This window comes from Numenius arquata, chromosome 1 (genome assembly GCF_964106895.1).
Source record: "Numenius arquata chromosome 1, bNumArq3.hap1.1, whole genome shotgun sequence".
Lineage (NCBI taxonomy): Eukaryota > Metazoa > Chordata > Aves > Charadriiformes > Scolopacidae > Numenius > Numenius arquata.
The window spans coordinates 119,495,436-119,508,662 of record NC_133576.1 but is presented as its reverse complement, the minus strand read 5'-3'; the positions used below and the strand labels follow the sequence as shown (position 1 = coordinate 119,508,662).

The 13,227-nt window shown below is 40.9% G+C and overlaps 1 protein-coding gene across 3 annotated transcripts in view; it reads right to left on the bottom strand.

The window, feature by feature from the left end:
• Positions 1-13,227, bottom strand: part of ATP8A2 (ATPase phospholipid transporting 8A2) — a 341,299-nt gene that overhangs the window by 241,642 nt on the left and 86,430 nt on the right. For all 3 annotated transcript variants that reach the window (XM_074153982.1, XM_074153972.1, XM_074153990.1), the window contains 4 exons: positions 13,011-13,080; positions 11,160-11,244; positions 9,736-9,875; positions 6,377-6,515 (listed from right to left, as the gene is read on the bottom strand). In XM_074153982.1, the coding sequence (XP_074010083.1) occupies positions 6,377-6,515; positions 9,736-9,875; positions 11,160-11,244; positions 13,011-13,080 (434 nt within the window). The remainder of the gene's footprint in view (positions 1-6,376; positions 6,516-9,735; positions 9,876-11,159; positions 11,245-13,010; positions 13,081-13,227) is intronic.

Below are 13,227 nucleotides of genomic sequence, written 5' to 3'. Positions count from 1 at the left end.
CTTATTAATGCCTATAAGTATCTCAAGGGTGGGTTGAAGGAGGAGGGAGCCAGACTCTTTTCAGTGGTCCCCAGTGACAGGACGAGGGGCAACGGGCACAAGCTGGAACATAGGAGGTTCCACTCGAATATGAAAAAGAATTTCTTCACGGTGAGGGTGACAGAGCCCTGGAACAGGCTGCCCAGGGAGGTTGTGGAGTCCCCTTCTTTGGAGATTTTCAAGACCCGCCTGGATGCAGTCCTGAGTAGCATTCTCTAAGCAATCCTGCTTCAGCAGGGGAGTTGGACTAGACGATCTATATGGTCCTTTCCAACTCTAAAAAAAAATTCAGTGAAATTCAGTGAAATCAGTTAGCGCTACCCAGTCCCCTTAACTCACACTTGGGTTATGAGTGGCTTTTTTGGGGTTTTTTTTGGTTGGGTTTTTTTTGGGGTGGTTTTTTTTTTTGGGGGTGGGGGGTGTTGGTTTTTTGTTTGGTTTTTTGTTTGTTGTTGGTGTTTTTTTTGTTTTTTTTTTTTGTTTTGTTTTTTTTTTTGTTTTGTTTTTTTGTTTTTTTTTTTTACTCTGAGTTTTCAGTGTGGAGGGTCCTTCGCTGCATCAAAAACTACAGATCAATGACAGAGTCCCTGACAACTCCTGTAGGCATCAGGTAATTGTACTAAATCACTTTTAGTGTGGGACTGGGGCATGAAAGATCAAGAGCAAGTTGCCACAGTCTGGAGAAGCACTCAGAAAGCAATTCTGGCACATTTTCCAGGACACCAAAATTCAAAGCAAAATTCTCAAAACAAAAAAATCCTCTTATTTCTGTAATAGTAAAAGCCAGTGACTGCAGTACCACTCAGTGCTACTGAAGTGGCAGTTCTTCTGCCACACGATTGCCACTGACATGAGACAAAGTCATATCCAAAATATATTTATACACTTGGCATTTACAGAATAAAGTTTAATTCCAGTTCATATTAATGGCAAAAGACAAATGCAGACTTGAAGACTGACCCCACTGCATTATCCTAAAAGCTCATGCAGGTTCACTTGGGATTGGCAGTCATGTAGCTTCATAAAACAGCAGAGAATTCATCTGAAGCATATACCTTTTATTGCCAATCTAAGTCACATAGGAAAAAGAAATACAATAGAATTATTTCATATTTCTACTGTGCTTTTGTATGAATGAATCACAGCAAGTTTAAGAAATTGCTGTCATAAAATGAAGTCTCAGGAAGTCTTTTACTCTTCTTAAATGGAGACTGGAGGCTACTGCAGTGTAAGAACATCCAGTGAGGAACCACTGCAAGGCCAAGAGGTTAAAAAGTAGAAGAGCATAATCAGTGTAAAGAGATTAAGTGTCTCTCTCCATATCTCACAACAAGAGAACCGAGGCGTGAATTTATTTTCTGTGGGATTCTTGGTTCCTTAGGAAGGCCACACTGGCTCACCAATTGCAATGCAAATCATTTCCTCAGGCTACAGAATTTTTATAATTAGGCAAGTTTTAATGTATAATCCAGGGTTAACATGCCTGCATGAATGACTTCTGTCAAGAAAGCAAATCCCTCATCTTCCTTTGCGGAAGGCATGCCTGTATCACGTAGCCAGGCACTTTCAGGCAGCAGGTTTGATTACCTGCTGAAGTTTTGTTTCTCTTCCATTTTCACAGCGGTGTGGAATATGAATACCTGGTGCAACCCTGAAGATACAGCTTGTTAACAGCAGTAAGATGAAAATAAGGTTTACTTCCTGCTTGATTGAACAACACAGAACGACATTGAGCTCACAGCTGTTGGGAAAAGCATGAAATATATTCTAACTAAGCACACCCTACAACACGAAAGCTTTACAGATAGCCTCTGATTCTGCCTGTGAATAAGTCTTAGGTGGTAGTACAGAACTGAGTAATGAAGCTTCAACAGGTACAGACAAAACACTAACTTGGGAAGAAGTCAGTTTGCCATTTTTAAAAGTTAGTCCCAGGATGAAGAACAACTTCCTTCTTTTTACTGAGGAGAAAAGGACTATTACAACTTAAGGACTTCCCCTCCATGTCAGGGTTATTCTTCCCCCGGGGAGTGGCAACAGCCTTGTGCAGTAGGCTGTTACAAATTCAATGTAACTAATTCAAAAGGACTTTCTAGTAGCATTTGATTGGAACAGCAGTTGCACTAGCAAGCTGCAATTTCTAAACCACTGCTCACTGTTTGATTTTACCTCTTTCAAAATGAGCAAGATGCCACTTGACAAGCAGAGCTGGGGAAAAAGAGAAAATCACCTGTAGAAAACACAGGGTTGCTCTGCTGTGCATCTTGGAAGTCATGGAGTCAGAAGAACTAATCCTGCAATTAAAGTCATTTTGCATCTTGGCATCACATTAAACAGGAAGGAGATCAAGATTGGAATAGAAAGATCTAAGTCAAGCCTAACAATGGTTTATAAGTGACCTGGACGAGGGGACAGAGTGTATCCTCAGCAAGTTTGCTGATGATACCAAATTGGGAGGGGTGGCTGACACCCCGAAGGGCCGTGCTGCCATGCAGAGAGACCTGGACAGGCTGGAGAGCTGGGTAAGGAAGAACCTCATGAGATTCAACAGGAAAAAGTGTAAGGTGCTACACCTGGGCAAGAAGAATGTCAGGCACCAATACAGGTTAGGCACGGACCTGCTGGAGCCAAGCTCCGAAGAGAAAGATCTGGGAGTCCTGGTAGACAGCAAAATGACCATGAGCAAGCAATGTGCTCTTGTGGCCAGGAAGGCCAACGGAATCCTGGGCTGCATAGGGAAGAGTGTGGCTAGTAGGTCAAGGGAAGTCATTCTCCCCCTCTACTCTGCACTGGTGAGGCCACAACTGGAGTATTGCATCCAGTTCTGGGCTCCCCAATTCAAGAGGGATAGGGAACTACTGGAAAGAGTCCAGCGAAGGGCAACAAAGATGATTAAGGGATTGGAGCATCTCCCTTATGAGGAAAGGCTGAGAGAGCTGGGACTCTTTAGTCTGGAGAAGAGAAGGCTGAGGGGAGACCTTATTAATGCCTATAAGTATCTCAAGGGTGGGTTGAAGGAGGAGGGAGCCAGACTCTTTTCAGTGGTCCCCAGTGGCAGGACGAGGGGCAACGGGCACAAGCTGGAACATAGGAGGTTCCACTCGAATATGAAAAAGAATTTCTTCACGGTGAGGGTGACAGAGCCCTGGAACAGGCTGCCCAGGGAGGTTGTGGAGTCCCCTTCTTTGGAGATTTTCAAGACTCGCCTGGATGCAGTCCTGAGTAGCATTCTCTAAGCAATCCTGCTTCAGCAGGGGAGTTGGACTAGATGATCTATATGGTCCCTTCCAACTCTAAAAAAATTCAGTGAAATTCAGTGAAATAAGAGATCTACACATTATATACAATTTCAAGACTATGAAGATGTTAATCTAGCACTAGCATAAAGCAATGTAACTGGCAACTGTAAGATTACAAGTTATCTTTTAGTCATATTTTGAAGTTCTATAATAGTTACTGTTGGCAGTACTAACATGGAAGCAAAAATACACTCTGAGATCAGGGCATATTTTTGTCAATGCTGCCGAGTAGAGCAAGATCAACTGCTGGTTCAAAGCCAAGTATAAAATGTCAATCCACACCTGTAAGTTGGTATCTAGCTCTTTAATTTATAAGTCTGACTAAGTCCATGAAACAGATGAATCAGGTACTTCTGGGACTTATTTCCCTTCAAGTGTCCTGGGAGAAAGACTGCTTGAACCAGAGTTCAAGATCATAGCCCACAGGCACATTCATACTGCAGGCAGGCAGAATCCAGCATCTGAGGCATGAATGATTATCCTCCGTGTTTAGAGGAGACACATATGCCCTGCTCAAACTTCACATAGGGATACAGGGAAGCAACGCTGCACTGCTTCCATATCCTCAACTGAAAAATCATGGCTCACCATAACAGAAGTAGTCTTACCTCTAAACTGGAGATACGGGTTTGATGAAGATACTGTTAGATGGATAAGAAACTGGCTGGATGGCCACATCCAAAGAGTTACAGCTCAGTGTAGAAGTGGAAACCAGTAATAACTAATGCCCCTCAGGGGTCTGCCTTGGGAATAAATACCGTTTACTGTCTTTATAAATGACAAAGTGGGATTGAGTGCACTCTCTGCATGCTTGCAGACACCACCAGGCTGAATGGTGGAATTGATATGCTAGAAGGAAGAGACGCCATCCAGAGGGACCTTGACAGGCTAGAGGATTAGGCCCATGAAAACCTCATGAAGTTCAACAAGGCCAAGTGCAAGGTCCTGCCCTTAGGTTGCAGCAATCCCAAATATCAATCAGCACAGATTGGGGGAGGAATGGACTGAGATCAGCCCTACTGAAAAGTACCTGGGCATACCGGTAGATGAGAAATTGGACATGAGACTCCACCTGAATTACTGCACCCAAGAAGACAGACATGGACCTGTTAGACTGGGTGCAGAGGAAGGCCACAGAAGCCATCAGACAGCTGCATCTCCTCTCCTATAAGGAAAACCGAAGAGAGTTGGGGTGGTTCAGCCTGGAGAACAGAAGACTGGGGAGATTTTATACATAAAGGGGGCTTAAAAGAATGACTGAGAGACTTTTTACCAACGCCTGTCGTGGCAGGCCAAAGGGCAATGGTTTTAAACTGAAAGAAGGTAAGTTTAGACTAGACAAAGAAATTTTTTTTATTTGTCAGGAAGTGTAGTGACAGGAAAAGAGGTAATAGTTTTAAATTGGAAGAGAGGAGATTTAGATTAGATATGAAGAAGTTCTTTACTGTGAGGGTGGTGAAGCACTGGAACAGGTTGCCCAGAGAAGCTGTGGATACCCCATCCCTGGAAGTGTTCAAGGCCAGGCTGGATGAGGCTTTGAGCAACCTGGTCTAGTGGGAGGCGTCCCTGCCCATGGCAGGGGGGTTGGAACTCTATGATCTTTAAGGTCCCTTCCAACTCTAACCGTTCTATGATTCTATGATTATTATGAGTGTGGTGAGACTGGAATAGGTTGCCCAGAGAAACTGCAGATGCAAATCTGATTGCGACTGTGGATGGCACTTCACAAGAGCACACTAAAGACAGTGTTGAAACCAAGGCAGACCCTCCCCTAGGAGGCTACTAGTGTTGTGTGAAGCACTACAGCACAATGGCAGCATAAGCATAGCTCACAAATTAATGTTTCAAGCATAGCAGCATTCTGTGACTACACAAGGTGTTGCTACCCTCGTTGCCCACCTTGCAAGCATCCACAGTGAGAAAAAGGCTGAAGGGTTTGAATTTTGAGTACTTGCTAGACCTACCCATGTGGCATACCTAACACAAAAGACTAGTACAACAGCAGAAATGCTACAGAGCACAACATCTAGTTGCTATAGGATTACAATGTCTACCTCCAGTTCAGCCCAGCCTTACAGCAAAATCATTTTATTTGTAATTCATCAAATGAAATCAGTCTATATACACCCAACTCCATCAGATACATTTATAACCTAAAAGGAAGCCTCATGTTTAAAGGCTGCTTTTATTAACAAACCTAATCTTACAACGCAAAAAACTCAAGTTTTATACTGCAAGAACAGATAAATACCTATGTCTTAAGTAGACATCAGTACCCAAGCACACCTGTGATAAATACTTTAGTTTGTACTTTTTGTTCACATCATTGCCAGGGTTTTTTTTGCATTACAAAGACCAGTTTCTAAGTAAAGATGAAATCAACAAGTTTGAGGCAAGAATACCATTATTGCACTTATACAAAACAACCCGTATCTGTATGTTAGAGTCAATATTATTACTCAAACCAACCAAACTCTATCCATACACTCAACAGCAAAAACACACTTCCACTAACAATCACAACATACTTTCCTAACAGATGGGTCATAAGGTGACAGCACAAACAGTTATTCAAGCATCTACCTGCTTTCACAGACAAGGTTTGCAAGAATGTTTAAGCTATACAGTTTGTATTACTGTGTTTCCCATCATATCCCAAACTCTAGAAAAGGTAGTTGGTAAAATAAGAAAAAAATTTATAAAACAGTTTGATATAATGCACAGTATAACTGAAACATTACAGTCTGGTTGAGCTCTCCAGTTTCCATCAGAACACAGAGTTATCAATTCACTCCATACAAGAACTACACTTAACCAAGAGCAGAAGCATCTCTTTAGCCCGACACTCAGAACAAAGACATCACTCCAACACACACCCCCTTCTCCAAAGTGAAGGCTACCACATGCCTGTCTGATACCAAGGAACCATTCTATAAAAAGCAGGCCTTTTTTTTTTTTTTTTAAAATCCCCCACAGCAGATCTAGTATGTAAACTGCCACACACCAGACAAGTTCAGAGTAACCAGAAAGATGGATACCTATATTGAGAGCTGTTTCCTGTTTGTCCCCTGTCAGAATCCATATCTTAATTTCTGCCTTTATCAGAGTGGCTATTGTTTCTGGAACACCTGCTTGCAAGCGGTCTTCAATGGCTGTAGCTCCAAGAAGCAGTAAATCCTGGAAAAGAGAATTTGAGGGATTGTTTTCTTACAATAATCCTCTGTTTGGAACACACGCAAAAAGGAATTAAAGACAGCGTGTTGCACCTCATTGCTAATACAGCATTTTGACAAGCAATATACACTACAGTAAGTTTTTAGGGTGGCTATTCTACTTCCTCTGCATACAATTCACATTTCAAGAGGTACAGAATGGAACCAAGTGTTTCCGATCAGAAAGATGGCAATGTTTCAAGAGCAATTAATTGAAGTTATACAACTCCAAAGCTAGCCTGTGGATGAACATATAGACTAGAGCATTCACTAATCACCATAGCAACATGATGAGTGGTCACAGTTTGTATAGTTCTTAAGCGCACAAAACAAAAGTCACCTGGCATCACATCATTTAAACTAATTTCCCTCCTATAAAATATACATACAGACTGGATAGAATCACTCAGAGCAAAAATTATTGCAACTATTTATGGATATAATCACTACCTTTATGTAATACAAGTGGTATGAATGTTAATCAATCATCTCTAGTCTACACACAGATGTCTGCCAGAAAAACACATCTCATACAACAAATTTAATACTACAGAGTTAGCCATAGTCTTATGGAACTCTAAAGCAACTGCTTGAAGAGACTTGGCCAAGTTACAAAAAAAGACAGGCAGCCAAAAATACCTAAGAAATAAACCTTGTCAAAAGGCACAATCTAGTCAGCAAATTTTAACTTTAAAAGCATTTTAATGATTCCTTAGACATGTTAAGATGTTCAATTTAAAAGCAATTGATATAGATTTGGTTTAGTTATACTGTACAATTTCAGAATAGCACAGGGAAAAAAAGTAACAGCTATTTTTTGTAGGGACTATAATTATTCAAAAAGAGTGAAAACAGACAAAGTGAACAGGAAAAGTTTGGAGAGTTGGAGTTATTCAGTCTGGAGAAGAGAAGGTTCCAGGGAGACCTTATTGCAGCCTTTTGATACATAAAGGGAGCTTGTAAGAAAGGCTGAGAAAGACTTTTAACCACAGCCTGTAGTGACAGGACAAGGGCCAACAATTTTAAATTGAAAGAGGGTAGGTTTAGATTGGACGCATGGAAGAATTTTTATTTAAAATGAAGGTGGTGACAGTGGAACCGGTTGCCCAGAGAAGCTGTGAGTGTCCCAGCATTTGAAGTGTTCAAGGTCAGGTTGAATGGAGCTTTGAGCAACCTATCTAGTGAAAGATGGCAGAGGAGATTGGACTAGATGATCTTTAAAAGGTCCCTTCCAACCCAAACCATTCTGTGATTCTATTAAAGTAATCTCTGCTTGTATGCATCTATGCAGGCACAGAGAACAGAAACGGAAGGTTTTATTCAAACAGGTGTGTAGACTGGCATTACTTACAGATCTTGACAAAGCTAAAGTTTTGTTATGAGATACTCAATTGATAAAGGCAGTAGAATCAACTACAATAAGTCATTTGTTTTAGTACCCTATAGCCCCCGATGAAACATTAGCCCTATCAATGCTAACAGCATTTGAGGTTAACAAAGGCAATCCAAGAGTGCAACTGCAGATTGGTTTACACTCCCAAACTCACTTAAGGAGTTAACCAGGACAGCACAGGGATTGGCAAGGCCGAGCTACCCAAGCAGGGGAGCTACCACTGCATCTGCTGAAGCCCTCTCAGACAGTTTACAAGGTAGGAAAGCAAGACAGTTAAAGTTCGTCTCTGCATGGGCACCTGCACTGTGATCCAGTGACCTCACCACTCAGACTGACAAAGTAGATCTCCCACTCTCATTTGAGCCCCAAGATGAGAAATCAGCCCGTTAAAATAAGTTACATTTTATGTTACATCCGCAAGCCAGTTTATCTAGAAAGTGCTTACAGACCACAGAATTTAACCTGGGAAATACCACCTCTAAGAAAAAATTAAAAAAATTAAGTTTCAAGTGTATTTCCCTGTTCCTTGGTATGCCAGCAAACAAACATTAACAGGAAAGGAATACAGTGGATATTTCCTACCAATATGGCACGAAGTCCAAAACACCTATTCTGTAACTCAAAGGGTGCCCTTTTCTCAAGGCACTACATTGTGAAAAGAGGCAGAAGGTAGGTGGCTAGAAATGATCCAAGGTTTGAGACCACATTTTAAGGTGAGAGAATCAGCCCATATTAATGGATTGATCACCCATGATCATTTTTCACCTCTATGAAAACAGAGGAATACGCAAGCACAGTGCAGGTAGCAGAAAACTGAAAGGAGCTATGCGATTTAGAGATTGAAGGATTAGATAACCACACTGCTACTGACCAAGACAAGGAGATTTAGTCTTTAGTTTGAAAAGAAAGACTCAGTCTTCAGCTATCGTTTAAAGTCGTTGGAGTCTTTCCTGTTACCCTGTGAAAGACAGCTCCCATCCCAGTCTCAGCTTCCTCCTCTCTTCTGCCCCAGCTTAACTAACTCCAGCACTACAGTTGCATTGTTAAGACTCATTAACAAAACCGATTGAAGTTCAAAGCATGCTTAAAATAAACCACTGAACAAAATGAAAGTGAAATAACCGGAGCAGAGGGAAAGAGCATAAACAGGCATAGGTGAGAAGTGTGACTACCAGCACTTCAGAAAGCAGGAAGACCAACAACTATCAGAGAAACACTGGCCCCTAGTGTTGACATTTGAACATTTCATTTAGTGTGGGATCACACCGTTTCAAACTGGTTCTCCAATACGTACTTTCCCCTTCCAGAATTATAAATTCTGGAACTTGCATGAAGAAAGCAGTTTTTCACCTTTCAGTCTATGTGGCTACAGGCCTCGGTGAGGACTTTATGCCTACAGTGCCTACAACAGCCCTCAAAGTTTGAAGTGTGACTGCTTTATGCGAAGGAACAAACAGAACAAATTTTTCTTCATTTACTAGTCCATGGGAACTTGGCATAAAATAACAATTTTATATGTTATCTTTATCACATCACCTTACACAAGATAGCAAGATACAGAGTGTGAGAAAAGCATTTGTAATTAGGAATAACCCTTTATATATGTATTTGTCTCAGATTTATGAGCTAAAACTTGAGAGGCCTATGGGCTGAATAGGTTGCCAACAAAGAATACCTTTCCAGTTTCTCATGAATGAAATTAACTGTTTGTTTTACTGTATAAAGCCTAAACACCATTGAAAAGACACGCAAGGGAATATACATCCAATTCTCAAAAACATACATGTCTTACCTTCTCAATGATCTCATAGCATTCCTCCAGCTTCTGAGTTCTGTCTTTCAGAACTGTACTGGACTCATTGTAGACATTCAGCCACTCTCTGTAAGAGTTCTCTGACAGGTCCGCATAAGCAATGCACAAAGTCCTCAGACCTACAAAACAGAAGACAGCCATTACGCACAGTAAAATTACTGAGTATCAGCAAATCATTAATGCCAAAACAAATGCTAAATGCTAACTCTCTCACTGGAACAAGAGGAGCTTTTAACGTACACTGTGAAACTCTAGGTTCCAGAAAGTCTCCCTGTACATTTTTAAAGCATTTGGGTTTTCTAACGTAAAACAAAAAAGTCTGGCTCATTTAGGTTACTGATGTTGGTGCAAATCAAGAGAGAGTAACAGGCACAAACCTCTCCCTGATTTTCAGTATTGCAATCTAGCCATACTGGAACAAGAAAAGTGTCATCTTCAATATTTTTAGTTTAAGTACAAAAGCAAGCTTGACTTTCATGTATTTTTAAAAAGATCAAATAAAGAACTACCTATATATTGTGACTGGAAATATTACTTATTCAAACATAGTGCACAGCCCACATTTCCCTCTAGAAAGACTGGGTTTTGTTTTCTTTTCTTCTTTAGTGTATGCACGTAACTCACATTAATAACGGGGGTTACACATGCACAACAGAATGGAGAATAGGACCCATGAAGTATGAAAACCATTTTATTAGACCACAGAAGAATTAACATACAGAAGTAATGATTTGTTTTTTTTCTGGCATGAGTCAAGCAGAAAGGAGTCTGTGCCATAAAATACAAGAGTTTCTTTACCAGAAGAAGTGTGGAAGTTTGCAAAAAGAATTGTGTTTTTTTTAAAAACCTGAATGATGTTTTCAGATTTAGGAGGAACACCACTGGCTTGCGGTTTTACTATAACACAAATCTCAGGCTACTGCAGAAGAAGGAACAAAGCCAAGTACTCCTCTGTGAACAGAGGTGTTACACAAGTCATAAAGGCCTTAGATATCATTTCAGATTGTCTTTGATGTCTTGGTCTTCCAGGCTTTTCAGCAAGTTCAGGCTCTCACTTTTCTTCATAAAACCTGGGACTTCGTCATCTGACTTTTACACTGGTAAACACATCACTACCTCCAATGTAACTGTATTCTGGGCAATACAACTCATGCTCTTGCCCTTCATCATGGGCACACAACCCCATTTTTTCCTTCCAAATTCCACTTCCCTACTGAAATCGCACAGAAGTGGGGCACGAGCTTCCTCTGGTTTAAAGTTATCTTAGACTTGTTAATTTGCCTATTACACACCACTTCTTATCTTCATAACCATCTCATTTGGCACTGCAAAGCTCAGACAACGCAGAACATGCTGCAAGTTATTTGACAAATTGAATTCTCATGACATGCTGTTTCTCTTACCTTCTGTTGCGAAGTATTCAAGATGGCAGAGTGTTTGCTCCATATACTGGGAATCTTTTGAAAGCCTCTCAAAAATTACATTATCCTATTAAAACCAAATTCATTACAACAAAGTAAGTCAACACACGAAGTTTCCATTTGTGTATTTACAAGCTTAAGTGAAGTAACCTGAACGGACTCACTAATATCAGAACCCAAGGCTATATTTGCAAGTAATACATTTAGGTTTTAAGAGACTCTGGTTTGCGTAAGTAATCTGGATTGTACCCAGTGGCAGAGATACTGCATCCACTTTAAATGATGGGTACAGAAGTACACTCTGCCCTCCTCCCCTCTTTCGATAAAGAGGTCCCCATTATTGGGCAATACAGAACACTCCTTTCTGAATTACTAAGCTGATATATTGATTTTCAAAGAATGTAAGTGTCTGCTTTTATTCAGTACAAATTGTAGTCCCATACAGAAGAGCTTCTTGCAATCCTTTCTAGAAAAGATTCACACTGATGTTAAAGAATAGAAGGCAGAAACAGAGAATAGGTTCTACTACAAAATTCTCTCAGAAATAATCTTCCTCCTGCAGCAACTTTATCACCACTAAATCAAAGGGTAATCGAAAAGGCCTAGATAACAGCTCCAAACAAAATACAGCACCATCATCTACATACCTCGAGTCTCTGGATTTTATTCTGCAGCTACCAGAACAAGTTGTTACACACGTGAAATACAGAAACTGTGCTTTTACTCAAACGTGTGCTCTTAAGCTAAGTAAAAAGGCCTACATCTATCATTGATTACTGATAGGCTTACAAAACAAGTAATTTATGATGGAAGTGACAGGAGGCAACTGTCAGAATGTGGAAGAGTCCATGTAGAACAGGCAGTTAACTTACAGTTTAGGCGAGTGGTGGATGCAGCAGAACATACAAGACAAAACACCAGATTACACTAATTACTACAACCCTTTTGCTCTGTTAAGACATCTGAGCCTGCTCATATGGAAGACAGCATGAAATTTTTTACTACAGACTCTCCTGTTCTCCATCCCTTCCAATGCCACTCTCCAAGAAACAGTGTGAACTCAGGCACAGTACGAGCAACAAGCTGTTGCGGAGCTGTGCGGTCCTACCAGGCGTACAGCTTTGAAATATTGCACAACAGCAGTGGGCTTAATTCACTCCCACCACACCAGCATGAAGCTGACACAACTTTATCAAATCAGGGGGGTTAAACTGAAGCAACAGAGCAGTGCACCCAGACGTATATGTCAGAACAAGTTTCAGCAAATTGGATCCTTACAGAAATCAGAAATAGTTTTCTCTGTTGCAAAAAGCCAGCTCCACAGCTTTCCACTGAAATTAGAACCACTGTCTGGCTGTGGCCAACACTAGTTTTGCAGCCTTTGTACTTTGGTAAATTATTGCTCTTGTCAGTGAAGACAGGAGCACAACATGGTACAAGTCATGATGACAAATAACAGCAGGTGCAGAGACACAAGAGAGCCAGATCAAGAGCCAACCACTTGAGAACAGATTTTTGTATTACAGATTCAGATAACAGCATTTAGTCCAGCTCCTGAACTGCTGCTGCACAGCTGGGTGAAATCCTGCCTTTGCTTAAATGAAGGGTACTGCTCCCATTAGTTTCAGGATTTCAGCTAGGTAGCAGAAAGCCTAGCTATCTTTCTGTGGGCAGGAAGAGTCAGAGGAGGAATTACAGGTCTCTTAAATCACTTAGCCCTAAACAGAAAACCAACATGTATTATGTGTGAGACATGAAACACCAGCATCAGCTGCAGCTGTTGAAACAATAACTGGTAGCATTAGTTCTCTATTATGTAGCATAATTACTTACAGCCCCTTTGCAGTAGAGACGTAGTTTTCCTGCTGGAGTTCGAACAATCACTGACATTCTCTTCCTGTTACTATTGAAAGAGAAATATTTGGTTTCATTAGTTATAGTGATGAAGATTAAGTCCTGTTCTAGCCAGCATTTTCTACCAGTGCTGCATGTAGGCTACACATACTCCTGTCTATGGACACCAGGGAACTGGTCAACTTGTCAGAAACCC